Below are 15,035 nucleotides of genomic sequence, written 5' to 3'. Positions count from 1 at the left end.
GAGACAATTTAAGACCAAAGGAAATGTTAATCAGCAGTGCATTTCTTCAGGTTGTTTAATAGAGTATTTTGCTCATAGAGCATTTAAACTTCATCACGCTGTTATATACACTATTAGAAAAATAAGTAAGAAAGCTCTGTAGAAACTATACTATTCAGCTTCTTGCCTCGAAAAGAAAGAAAGAAAGAAAGAGAAAAAAAGAAAGAGGAAGGAAGAAGGAAAGAAGAAAATAAGGGAATACTGAATAAAAGATTCCACTAATTGAGTTTTCCATAAAAATTACATTATTTTGACAAGTAAAACACAACGTAAGAGTACTGAGCAGTGATAACCATCATGAGTTTTAGAAAAAGAATAGATGCCAACATTTATCAAGACCCTTAAAGCCCATATAATAACTGTTTCTCATCAAGACTAATTGAACTGAAAAGTAATATTGATACATTTTCTTATTTCAAAATTCTAGTAAAAATCCAGCCAAAGTTTGGCTATCCCCTCTGTGACAGCTTTAAAGATTCCTCAAAATTGTTGCCACTATATTATTTTCACCACAAAAAGAAAACTCATCTCAATAAAATTATGTAGAAACATTATAAATTAATTTTGTAATGCAAGCTACTACTGGAAATTTTCTCTTAGTAAATTTAAAGTAATATTTATAATTGCAAAATACTGTTGGAAATGTCACCATTATTTCCTAGCTGTGTTTCAAATGACTGTTTAAATATACGTAAATACTAAGAGAGCCAATTTCTATGTAAAAGGTACCCTGGTCTCCCCTCACAAAACAAATGTGACATAATTATAGAATGTTGTAAATATTCTCAATATTTATGCAAACAGACTGCCCCAACAAAAACCCTCCCTGCTCAAAGCCTTCCAATGACACTATCTACTTCAGTTTTCCTTTTTAATTATGAAAGTGCCCAGTTAAGTCAACATTAACAATTTTAAAACCAGGAATTTAGAAAAGGGTTTCTCATAAAATTTATAATAAAAAGAATGTTCAAGCTAGAGGAGGAAGAGAGAAGACCAAAAGGATAGAATTTATGATATAATGACCTAAAATCTCATTTCCAAGAAGTTGGCTTCCACTCCATTACGACTGAAATCATATTGAGGTATTAACGGGGTCATCTTATACCAGAGTGCTAAGATATTGATCCTTTACACTTTAGGGGTCTTTTCTTCTACTGGTGCTTATGTATTACTTTCATCAACATTAATGGGGGGCTTCCCTGGTGGCGCAGTGGTTGAGAGCCCGCCTGCCGATGCAGGGGACACGGGTTCGTGCCCCGGTCTGGGAAGATCCCGCATGCTGCGGAGAGGCTGGGCCAGTGAGCCGTGGCCGCTGAGCCTGCGTGTCTGGAGCCTGTGCTCCGCAACGGGAGAGGCCACAACAGTGAGAGGCCCGCATAACGCAAAAAAAAAAAAAAACAAAAACAAACATTAATGGGGGTTATGAACAGGAATCACTGGTAAGGACCAACCTTGAGGGTATAAAATGTTTGGTGGTTACCCAAAATAATACCATCTGGAGGAGGTGAGCACACTCAGAAATTGACAAATGAAGTGCTGGCAAGAGGTTCACAGCCTTCAACCAGATGTAAAAGCCAAGAGAGACAATAAATCTCAGAGATAAGGGGAAAATCCCTATTTTCTCATTGAATACAATAGCCATATTTAATATTAACTGCTTAGATTTATGGAAATAAGCATTCTAGCAATGCCTGAATATATAAACAAATTTCAGATAATTATTTTTTCAGTGTATAATAGAGTAGTATATTTCATCTGTTGGGTGTTCACTTTAATCACAAAAAGTGTCAGGTGAGAGATCACATGTGAAAGGAAGAAACAGAAAGGTGTTAGGTTTTTTCTTTTAAAAATAGTCTCGAATATTTAAAAGACAAACTCAAATATCAAACAGTCATCAGAATAATAAAAAAAGAGTGAAAAAGGACCCTGAAATAATAGGACAATTTGAGATGCAGACTGTCAAAATGACATTGAAATAACGTCAAACATCTTGCAAAACTACTGCCACATCAGTGACTTTGTTCTCATAATTATTTAGAAATTTTTATGTACTAGGGGGTTGAAATTCTACAATAAAATTATGCCATATTTTTGTTAGATTAATAATCAAATTTCCTTCTCTGCTCCCAACCCATACAGCATGATATTAGGGAACTTCACCCTATTCAAGATTAGGTGCACAGCAACAATAGCAACCATCACAAGAGATACAACAAACTTAATGACTAAAGAGGGTTATGCTTTGCTCTCTCTCTAGTCTCTGAGAAAACCTATCCAGTCCTCTCTACTATCCAGCACATGTGATTAAAATGAAAAAAGTCAGGGTATCACTTTTTGTTAGGAATTATGCAGCTGTGATGAACTCAGAAATCCAGTGTGAATGTACATGAATAGGACTGGGGAAAAAAGTCTGGGAGGAAGAAAGAAGGAACATTTTAAGCAAGATACATACTTGTCTATTAGGGAGAGAATAAAGCAAGATTCTTACATTCATTTTTGATAATGGACTAATAATTCAAGTTTATCAAACACTTTCACGTTAAGATTATGTTAACCAGATTTCAAGCTATAACCGGATCAAACACAATAATACAGCAGCAGTCACAAAACAGCCTAATTCCACACCATATTATTTCAAAGTTCAAATAACCTCATTTTTCAGTGGGTTAATCACAGATATTTGTTGGGAAAAATACTTTCAAAATGTAAAATACACTCATGCAAAATATTACACCAGAGAAGGAGGTATGCCTACATTATAAATGAGGGAAAATAGGAACTCAGATGAACCTATATATGGCATTTATTTTTAGAGAACAAGGAGGACTTGAGGCTGCTGTATTAACTTGTTATTTGAAATAAAAGACCCTAAGAAAGAGCCAAGCAATCAAGGAAATAGAGATCAGAGCAGAAGTGATAGAAACATTGCTATTTCTAGTGAAGAATCCAGGAATGAGTTCAGGAATGACGTTCATCTGATGAGTGTAATGACAATGAAGCCATTCAGGATGATGATAAAAGACGAGAAAGCTTACTATACACAAGAATGAAAAATGCCACCACCTATGGCTGCCACTATACATACTTAAAGGTCAGCCTTATTTCATTTAGAATATTGACAGATGTACTAGGTAAACACCTTCCTCAGACTCTCTCTTTGCCTTGTGTCTATCATTGTAAGGACAGTTTGGAAGGAAATATTTGAAAATAATCCAAAGTAATTTTCAGGAATCATAAAACTAACATAATAGAATTTATTTATTATACCATGAAACACTTTGAAAAAGTTATCTTGAATGTGAATGCACGGGAACTCACAATTAAATATCACTTTTAATTTCTCATTAAGTCTCTTTCTCTTTAAGGCAGCACGCACACACACACACACACACACACACACACAAATCAACAGCACTAATCCTAGTCTTAATCTTGCTCTTCTTTATTACTATCACACTTCAAGAACTAATCTATGGTTAGACAGCTGCCAATAATTCTATATAATGAGCTCAATATTCTATACCAGTGCAGCACAGACAGAATTTCCTGGGGAGCTTAATAAAATGTAGATTCTTGGGCTCCACTCCAGACCAAATGAAATAGAATCTCTGGAGGTGGGGATTTGGAATACAAATTAAGCTCTCAAAGTACTTCTTAAACACACCATAGTTTGGGAACCCCTGTTTTAAATTTTGCCCTCGGGGAGAGTAAGTTCCTTGATGGGAGTCTAATCTGTATTTATTCTCTAAGACCCAACCCAGGGGTTATTTTCTCCAGGAAGACTTTTTTGAACTCCATGTTGTACTCCTGTGCTAAAGTTATATCATTCTGTGGCTATCCCCACCTTAGCATGCAAGCTCCATTAGGGCAAAGACTTTGTCTACCCAATTTGTTATCTCTGCATTTGTAGCACTTAGAAAAACACATGGTACATAGTAGGTACTAATGGAGACATAAATAAGTCCATGCATAAGATTCATAAATATTGAGACATATAACAGTATTATTGATTTCCTCCATAGGGAATTTAGTTTATTCAATATTTATAGTGTGCCTACTATGAACAAGGGGCACATAAAGATAACAAGACAGAGCATTAAGTACTACCAAGGGGAGAGACATATGTAATAAAATTAGCTGTAATCCAGTTAAACCCTAAGAAAGGGTAGAGAAGCAACTTAAATTGCAATCAGAGTGCAGAGGAAGACAAAAGTCTTTCCTTTCACCACTGGTGTTGGCAAGATATGTGCTCATGGACACAGGCTATCCACTTCGTAGGGTAGAAAGGGGATCATGTACAATTAAAATATTTTGGATTCCCAACAGTGGACAAGGAGCAGAACAAATTGATTAATACACTTTCAGAATATAAGTAAGTATAGGGTAAACTGGCAGAGTAAATTAATCCCCAAGTCTTTGAAAATATGTCATCTACGAAGTACCATTTGTGTCCCAAGAAGAAAAAAAACCCCTCTAATCTTCTTTTCTTCTTTGCCTTGTACTTCTTTTTCCCAAGCTCTGTTTTTTCCTTCTCTTTTTCTAGCTCTGCCATCCAATTAAAGTGGGTGGGGTTACTGATGAATATAATGTTGTCCTGTTTTTTCTTGCAACTAGTAAAGAGGGATGCAATTGCAATATGTATAATACAGGGTCTAGAGTAATTTATATCTGGGCTCTAATCCCAGTTCTATTATTTACTTACTGGATGACCTTAGGCAAGTCTGTTTAACCTCTATCCTGCAGTTTCTTCATCTATAAAATGTTGATAATATTACTTACCTCATACCACTGTTGTGAGAATCAAAATAATAAATTATTGTGCTAGATCTTACTAAATTATAGCAGTTACCATCATCATTATTAGACATTTTGGTGGATACAGATGATGTTTTAAAGTGAAGTTAAGAAAAATGCTCCATAGTATGTTTAACCTTGTGCTCAGTATTGAGTTTGGTTGGTGATGATGATACTGATGGCCACCTCCAGTGTAGGTCATGGGTGAACTGGGGACAGTAAAAAGGAAAAAAAAGGGAAAACTTCTGAATAATAGCTATCAATGAGAAAAATCTCTATGAGTAGACTATCTAGTCTATGTAGGCAAATGGCAATTTCATGGAAGTGAATTTGTGTTATCGCTATTAACAGCTGGATAGAGACCTTGAAAAATTTGTTGGTGACTACTGTTCTAGTTTCATCTAAAATTTACACTTTCAAATAGCCTATCTCTCAGTTCACTTGAAAAACTATGATATCATTTGATCTCTATCATCTTCATCTTAAAGAACACCCTCAGTTCTATGAACTCTTGCCCCACTGGTTCTACCTTCCTTTTGCAAGCATTGATTATGCTTCTGATTCACTAGGTAAGTGAAAATGATGATGGTATCAAGAAAATGATTTAACATATAGCCCTGGGCTTCTGAACTAGACTAGATGAAAGTGCCCTACCAGGCCCTACACTTAAACATGTATGTATTAATAAGGGTCGTTTAGATATTTTCTCACTGGTTTTTCTTTTTTAAAAATTATGATTCAGTTTATTATTTTTGTCACTAAATACAACATTACTGAGAACTCACTGAATGCACAGTAAGAAAATATGCAAAAAGATTTCACACAAAATGCGAGTAGTATAGAAGACATAAGATTATGGAAGAAAACTTCTTAAAGGTAAGAGGATATACTAAACAAATTCTTTTTTGATTTAAAATACACTTTGCTTCCTGGGCAGTAATAAACAACTACATGTTGCAGCTCATTTGGGAGACAAATAAAGCTTGTAATTCCATGCTCAGGAGCTCCCATGAATGCCAGTCAGTCGCTGTATTTGGACTATCTCATTTTATTATAAAACTTAGGAGATTTTAAGAGAACAATAAGAAAGTGGGTTGTCTTTCTCAAATTTCTCAGACAACACCTGCTGCCCACCAGTGGGCCCCTATTTGCTTTAATTGCTAAGATACAAGATTTTGCCTTTAAGCTTTCATGCAAATCCAAGCACACAAAAGAGCAGTAGTACTGTCTCGTACATTAGATTCAGTAGAGTGAGTGGGTCTCTTGAGCCCTATTTAATCTTTTTCTAAAATAACAGACAAAGTTGGGGGAGTAATTACTCTAAGCTGTGTCAATCCAAAGGATAAAAAGATATATATTTTGCTGTGTGTGGAGGAGAATGGCAGCAAATAGCACCCAAAACCAAATATAATTTCTAGTAAACATACGGAGGAGAAAAATAATCCATAAACTTGATAAATGCTTTTCTATTTAGTTATCTGAGAAAGCCAGGGCACCTTCACCTATACAAATACATATATATATATGTATATACACACACACACATATACATATTGTATATATATGTTGTGTGTATAGGCATGTGTGTGTGTGTATACAGATACACATACATACACTTCATGTGAGGACTTGGCAGCTGGGGTGGAGGTAGGGTCTTTCTTGAAATATTTAAAAATTGTTGATTAAACTTTAGGCCATACTGGATTTGATATACTCAGACCAGATAAACCCCTAAGGATATATCCAAGCACACACACACAATTCTGGGCATAGTCTGAAGAAAGACAGATTTAACGAATAACATTTAGTTAGTGTTCTTTTCCTTGCTGTAGGAGGAAGCACCAAGCTGGTCTCATATGTATTTGATTAGGCTTTGTTACAGCTACAGATAAGACTGGTAACTCTTTTTATTATTAGGACGATCCCAGTTGTTAGCAATGCAGTCAGTTGTTTCAAAGCCAGAAAAGATACTTGCAGCATCCAATGCCTAAAACCAATTTCTCAGTAAAATCTACAGCCCCCCTTCCAATCTCTTTCCATAACTGTTGCTAAAAATACTTTCATGAGATATTTTATCATTTGATTCATGTTTTAACTTTATAACTTAACTCATTTATAAAACCCTGGAAAATGCTCATTAATGTAATAATAAAAGAATAGATTTTTCCCTTTAATGCAACTCTCTAACACACATTCTTAAACCCCATGTCACCTGATATAGCATTTGTATTTTATCATATAACTCATGTGTATGAATGCATAGAGCTGCCATTTTTTAAACTAAAAAATATTAGGAGTTCACTGTCTTTTTGGATTTCTTTTAAGGCCTTTCAGTACAGCCAAGCTGAAGTAATAATATCTATGCATGGTTTTGTTATTATGGTAATAACAAGTTCTAGCTTATAATAATACATAGTACTTAGTTGGGACTAGGAACAATGATATACCGCTTTTTAGTAATTGGTAAATAGTATGTTTCTAATTTAACTAGAAATTAGAAAGAGAAAAAAATATTTTCATATATACAAAACATATTCTATTTAATAAAGTATATGCATAAAATTATATATTGGATAAGAAGCAAAATTAAAAAGAAAACAGCTTATAATATTCCTGGTAATCAGAGTTCCTAAATATAAAACAACAAATGCCTTGCCATTTAAAAAAATTAGCACATTATACAACTTTTACATACTTCAGAGGAAATAAAGATCTTGTGACACTGTTCTGAGGAATCTAATCTTCACATTTATAAAAATTGAAGGCCTAATTTTGCAAATACAACTTTCAAGCTGTATGAGCAAATTTAACTTACATGGAAGGCACAGGATGACATCACGCTGAAGAACGTACCTGTAAATTTCATAAAATCTAGTCACAAGTCACTAGAAACTTCTTAAGGAATCTCAGAACTGTTTTTAACATGATGTTCTGATTCACACTTAGAACTGGAGAGTCTTTAGATCACAAATACAAATTGAAGTAAGAGTGAAGAGAACTGTTTCTTATTTGAATGCTACCTGCTTTATGCAGTGTTGGTTACTAAATACTCAGAGCAGATGATTAAAATTTTCTTTAACTTGAATTGTTTTCAATTTTCAACAGCTTATTCACTATATTTTTTTAGTTTGTAAAAAATGTATTTTCACATTATTACAATTTTAAAGAGTCAACCATTGAAAGAGATTTTAAAGTGAAGTCCTGCTCTATTAGCTTCCTACATTGGAATACAAGAATACAGGAAGTGCTTTCAACAGAAAGTTACATGGTCTACAGTACAACCTGTCTAGAAGACTTGCAAGGGACCAGTAGAGTAACTTGGTCTCTTTGGATCAGGCAAAATCAGAGGCAATTGAAGAAGTGAGCTTTTCTTAAAATAACACATAAAAAACATTCCCTTATGAAAATGAATACTTGCTTGCACTTAGATTTAGTGCTATTGAGAAGAACTGAGGCACAACAAAACTAAGTGCACAAAGGGAAAATATCTGAAATAAAATGATTTTCAATGTGATTGAAACCTTTCACCATTAGATCTGACTGACAACGCTGGAGAACGACCTTCTCATATTAAAGAACATTATGAACACCAGGGATGAGCCAGTCAAAATATGTCTTGTGTATAGTATGTAGGGTGACCTAAAAGGGTGCTGCAACTAAAAATTCTGATTTTCAAAATAATTTATAACTTTGATTTTTCATAAAATTATTGGCTCTTTTGTTAAAGTTAAATTAACTTCAAACCAAAAGGATGCTCTTAAAGCTCTGGAGGATTGTCAGTTTAAGAAAGATGAAAGTTTCTCATTTTCTCAAACAAGCTCTACTAGAGACACTTCTTTTCTTCATTTATGTCAGTATTAGATGTTCTTTCCACAGAATTTAAAGCATTTGGGTAGAATGTTAAAGATGATTCTTCAAAGAAAAGATCTTCCCATGGTGACTAGGTAAGAAGAGTAATGTTGTACTCAGAAATGATGCTGCCTTGAACTGCAATTGCTCATTAATCCTAGTCATCACGACTCTAGCAACGCGTGCCATCTACATACTTGCTGTCCTTTCGACTCTTTCATTTCAGTCCAGTGATTGAGTTCCTCTTCTCCAGAGCTGTTCAGACCTAAAGAAATCCAGCCTATCATCTCTTTTCTTTTCATGCTGCGTTTGTTATACACAGACAGTATGAGTGTCACATCAGAGAGTTGAAATAGGGCCACTTGAAAAACAAAAGTTTCCTTGTATACTGGATTTGGCTGCCCTCTGCGGATGGATGTCTTGCATTTGGACATCTCTTGACCCATGGAATTCAGTAGAGTTAATTTAACATATGTATCTATAGAAAAAAACAACATACCACAAATATCATTTGAAACAAACTCAAAACGTCTTTCTTGTAACACTTGCTGAGAAGATTAAGTGTTTATACTTTATAAGGATATGGTGTATACCATGTTTAGTAGAAATCCAATAATTCCATTTTGATTAAATGATAATAAAATGTGACAAGTACAGAGAATGCTAAGTAGGCATAAAATCTTTTGGGGGTAATAATATCTTAACCTCACTATTTCTACATTATAGTTAGAATTTAAAGGTATACCTCATAATCCTTCCTCCACCCTCCCACCCCCATCCTTGACCTCCCACTACCCACCCTTCCCATCCCCACCCCCGTTTAGCTTCACTAAGCAGGACATCATAGCATTAATAAACACTTAGCAAGCTCAATTAGCCACAACACTGTAAAGCATTCCACTGTGCTTTCAGAGTGTAAGAATAAACAAACAAATAGAAATGAAGGCAAATGGTAAGGAGGAAAAGAGAAAGACAAGAATGCAAAGATGACATCAAAACAGCTTAGGATGAAATGTCAAAAAAATCTCTGCATGGATGTGGTTTTTAAATATATTTTTAAAACATTTAAGGGCCAAAATGAAGCCAAATGCACTAAGGGCTCAAAGTTTAGCAAATCAAGTAAAACTGTCTTCTGGTTTCATGCAAGAATACATTTAATGTGCTTTTTGGATAGTTAAATACTACAGGATTCCTTTTTGGCACAATTTAATGTGAAATTTTAGGTATGGTATCTTAACTATTTTCATGAATTATAAAAAAAAAATTGATGTGATGTTTAGTGTACCAAGTGAAACATAACAGTTCATTACCTGGTTACTTGGGAGATAAACCCTCTTTTCAAACAACTGTGTTTTCAAGTTCTTTAGACTCATGCAAATTATATTCAGCATGTAGATCCATCATGTGTACTTCATATCAAAATTTCAATTAATTTTAATGAAAATTGCAATATTTCTCATGAAATATCTATTTCTACTTATGAATCAAAATATAATGAATGAAAAAATAAACCTTTAGTTTAAAAAGTTTTGCTAGTTTTGTACATACTCTGAATACCATCATCCATAATCAGAGATAAATTCTAAGTTAGTTTTATTTAAAGTACCACAGATAATAAATGTGCATTTTTTTGGGAAATCAACATGGTGGACAGCTTCACTGCTGGCAAGTTTTAGGGTATTTTGTTTTTGCATGAAAAGACAACATCCAATTAGCCTCTACAGGAACTCACCTCGGATTATATAAACCTGTCCACCTATCAAGTGTTTTAGACAACAGAACAGTCCATCTGACAACAGGGGGTGGAAAGCAGTAAAAGAAATAATGACCAGATGTCAATTGTTGGGTGAAAGAGGGTCAAAGGTTAGAATTAAAGAGGAAACACTGTTCACTGGAGTGGAAGAACACAAAACTTTAGCATTTTAATTCAGGTAGAGGGTTGAAAAAAGGGTATGTTGGGTAAATTTCATGGAATGAGAATTTTTAAGGTCATTGTGTAATCTTAAACAAAAATTACACTGTTTTAAAGGGGGACACCTTTATAATGATATTTTCTTGGTCTAAAGCACATTGAACATAGAATCATGCAAATTATCGGACCATAAAAGACTGAATAAAAGTCATTAAAGGATCATTATTATTATTATTTTCCTAAATTTTTAAGTTTATCCATGCAATATTTAACATTTCAAACACTTTTTTTTTACTCCCAATGTAATATAAAATTAAGTTATGCAAAATAAAATAGAACTACCAAAATTTTTGTTCTTGAATGTTACCACTGTTCCTTTGGGATAAAAATTGAATTAGTCAGTCTATAACATAGTTCAAAGTTTAGAACCTAGGTATATATGAAGGGTCACAATCTTATATACAATAGACAAACTGATAAAACTGTCATATTTTACTTTGTAAATACTCTACTTCATATAGTTAGTTTTAATGTTGACTTACATTTACCTACTAGTTACTTCCCAGCTAATACCATGAACTGTCCTACTACTGAAGATCTAATTCTAAAATAATGGAAATTGCTACAACCTATTCTTTAACCTGATAGATCTACTCTATGTTGTGGATGCAAAGTTCTCTTAACTTGTTTATTGTCCACCCCTACCTCCACCCACCCCCTGCTTCATTTTAGTTCTGATTAGTGTTTCTCTGTTTCTATCAGAGTGGGTTCAGCAGGGACAGAAAGGCAAATCTGTCATTTCATTCTGCTGCTTTCTAGCATTTCAAGTTAAAGATTTGTTGAAGAGTTAAACTATTAGCTAAAGCAGGAATTGCAAACTGACAGCTTGTGGCTAAATGTAACCCCAAATAATAGACCGTGTTCAAAAATTTTGAACCTGAATGTCTTAAGGCAGGGTGTGCATCCCTGCATTTATCACAGGCCTCTCCATGCTCCTTCTCTTTCATCTACAAATTCTGCTCATTTAAGTTACTTCTCAGGCCATTTGAGTTTGCATTCCTAGTGTGGATTAATGAAGATAACCAAGTCACACTTCCAAAGCTCTTTACTCTAGTAATTGCTTTTTTCCACCCTCTGAATGTTTCCTTCTGAAAGGAAAAAGGGGACAATAATAATTCCATCCTTTTTTTTTTTTTTTTTTTTTTTTTTTTTCTTTTTGCGGTATGCGGGCCTCTCACTGTTGTGGCCTCTCCCGTTGCGGAGCACAGGCTCCGGACGCGCAGGCCCAGCGGCCATGGCTCACGGGCCCAGCCACTCCGCGGCATATGGGATCCTCCCAGACCGGGGCACGAACCCGTATCCCCTGCATCGGCAGGCGGACTCTCAACCACTGCGCCACCAGGGAGGCCCTAATTCCATCCTTTTTATGTGCCTTTATCTGATTTGAGTATCACAGTTACCCTGTGAGAAACACAACCTTAATTTTACATATAAGGCAACAGCCTTAGGGAAGTTAGGTCACTGTCCAACGGTAGAAATAGAAATCTAATTTTGGCCTTCTGACGTTTAATGAAGAGACAGATACATTGCATGATGTATGTAAGAAGTGAGGTTTCCAGTACTACTGAGGGCACACTAAATATATTTTTATGACTTTTCACTTTGATTGAAAAAATAATTTTTAGGATATTTAGAAGTAAAGTTAATTCAAGGGTGGAAAAAAGTTTCCCCTCCAACAATTATTTGATACTTGGAGTGAAATATTGCTTCAAGCAAGTCTGTGAGAAATTGTTAAACAAATTTAAGATTGCCATTATTATTCAAGATTTCCTTTAAAATTTTGAGTTTAGGCCGTTATTAACAGCTTTAATTTTAGAGAAATATAAAGAGGCTGCTACTTTCCCAGTTTATTTCTACAGATAACAATAAACAATTTTGGACGTATACTGCGTGACAATTTCTCTGTGCATAACCTATCCCCAGCCTCCTGAGCTGGGAGGGAGATAAGGAGAGAGGAGTGAGAGGCATATAGACAGGGCAGAGGTATCTATACCATCTAGCTTTCTTTTCCTAGCATCGAGCATAAATATCAAACTATTCCTTATTCTGTTTGTCCTGGTAAAAGCAAAGCACATTCCATGTAAGAAAAGATTCTGCTGGCAGTACTGATTTATAATTTTAAAGGAGGAAAAATGTGAAGAAACAGTTTTTTCTTAAATTGTTAAGGGAGAAAAGAAGGAAAAATATAGAAGTATACACATTAGTTCATAGTACTGCATGCAGACAGGAAACACGACATCGATCTTCAGTTAAAAACAACAGCTATAAGCATTCGTCATCATATTTGTGGAGTGTTACTACCTTTAAAAAAAAAAAACCTGTAACTTTTTCTGGCATTAGAAGATAATGGCTATGATAGGGCTAATTCATTCTGCAGATGCTGAAAAAGTTAAAGTCTTGTCACCTTACAATTAATATTTTGAATTTCAGATCTGTCTACTTCCCCAATGGCTGGAAATAGAAAACATGAAACAGATTAGCTGATGATTAAACCATCATTGATTGGTTAAGACTAAATGATAGGACTGAAGCCCCTACACTGCGAGTCTCATAAGTACAGAAAGCACTAGAATTAAGAAAAATATTTTTCACTCACTGGGTGGTCTGTTTGCTGCCAAGTTTTTGAAGTGGCTGCCTTTTATCACTTCTGCTGATAGTCTTCCAGTTGTGGCATTATAAAGCAGGCCAATGAGAATTTCTGGAACTGAGCCATGTTCAAGAGACTGACAGGAGGATGTACTTTCACTACAGGAGACTTCTGACACGCTCATTTGGGAGTTACAGCCCTGCAATCAAAAATGAAATCTTTATAGTATTTTGTAAAAAAAGATATATTAATAGATACATTGGCAATGCCCTGTTTATTGGAATTAGGTAGATAAGTCATGATAAAAACAAGAGTTGTAAGCAAAATTCCCAAAACACTAGATTAGAAATGTTCTTAGCATATTTTAGTTCCTGGATCTCTTTTCATTATACAGCAGTCAAAGGAATGACAGGAGATGAGAAGGTCTCATAAATTCTTGCATGTTTGGATACAAATCAGAGAAGATAAATTTCTTAAACTCAAAGGTGTCAATGAACTCTTTCCTGAATGTAAAAAATTGTTTAAAAGATGTATTGACCTTAAAAGACCGACACAGATTCAGACTCAATTACATTAAATGTAAATGTCTTAACTGTCCTTTAAAGACAAAGATTGGCAGACTTTGATTAAATAAACACAAAATCTGCTACTTATAAGTCAATATGTAAAACACTGATATACAGAAATTGAAAAAAAAAAGGGTGGGAAAATATTTACCATGCAAATAATAACCAAAAGAAAATCGGTGTAACTACATTAGTATCAGCCAAGGTTAGCTTTAAGGCAGTAACTATTACTAGAGATAAAGAGGTACACTCAATAATGATAAAACTGCAAACTTACCAGGAAGATAAAGTAATTCCAAATTTGCATTATTTAATAACATGGGCTCAAAATAAAAGAAGCAAAAATTGCCAGAACTAGAAAGAGAAATAGGCAAATCCACAACCAGTGGGGTTGTCCACATACTCCTTTCAGTAACTGACCAAACAAGCAGGCAAATAAATACAGTAATGATGTAGAAGATTCGAATATCACAATAAGTAAAACTGACCTAATGGTAATATGCAGAACACTCCATCCTACAACTATAAAGCATACATTTTCTCAAGCATGCAGTGGATTTTTTACAAAAATATTTATTAACAAAGCAAACGGGGGCTTCCCTGGTGGCGCAGTGGTTGAGAGTCCACCTGCCATTGCAGGGGACACGGGTTCGTGCACTGGTCTGGGAAGATCCCACATGCTGCAGAGCGGCTGGGCCCGTGAGCCATGGCCGCTGAGCCTGCGGGGCCACAACGGTGGGAGGCCCACGTACCGCAAAAAAAAAAAAAAAAAAAAAAAAAAGCAAACGGGAACTTCCCTGGTGGCACAGTGGTTAAGAATCTGCCTGCCAATGCAGGGGACATAGGTTTGATCCCTGGTTTGGGAAGATCCCACATGCCACAGAGCAACTAAGCCTGTGAGCCACAACTACTGAAGCCCACGTGCCTAGAGCCCGTGCTCCACAACAAGAGGAGTGCACTGCAATGAAGAGTGGCCCCCACTCGCTGCAACTAGAGAAAGCCCGCGCGCAGCAACAAAGACCCAATGCAGCCAAAAACAAACAAACAAACAAATTAATTAATTAATTTAAAAAAGCAACCGGATTTCAAAAATGAATTTCAAATGATGGAAATCATTCAGAATGTTTTTTGAATCAGCTAGAAATCCAAACTAAGTTCTAGTGAAGAAAATTCCTATAAATTTGGAAACTAAGGATACAAATATAAATAATCCATGGGTAACTAAATG

The 15,035-nt window shown here is 35.1% G+C and overlaps 1 protein-coding gene across 1 annotated transcript in view; it reads right to left on the bottom strand.

Moving 5' to 3' along the window:
- Positions 1–8,846: 8,846 nt before the first annotated feature.
- The window catches only part of SYT14 (synaptotagmin 14), a gene marked incomplete at its 3' end in the record, with an annotated part of 148,693 nt that continues 142,504 nt past the window's right edge, over positions 8,847–15,035 (bottom strand). The window contains 2 exon segments of the mRNA XM_081224577.1: positions 8,847–9,160; positions 13,251–13,440. Of these exon segments, the coding sequence (XP_081080703.1) occupies positions 8,847–9,160; positions 13,251–13,440 (504 nt within the window).

The sequence above is a fragment of the Mesoplodon bidens genome (assembly GCF_964165515.1).
Source record: "Mesoplodon bidens genome assembly, chromosome: 2".
NCBI classification, from domain to species: domain Eukaryota; kingdom Metazoa; phylum Chordata; class Mammalia; order Artiodactyla; family Ziphiidae; genus Mesoplodon; species Mesoplodon bidens.
Note: the sequence above shows the minus strand (reverse complement) of the source record. Positions and strands in the feature narration are given on the sequence as shown.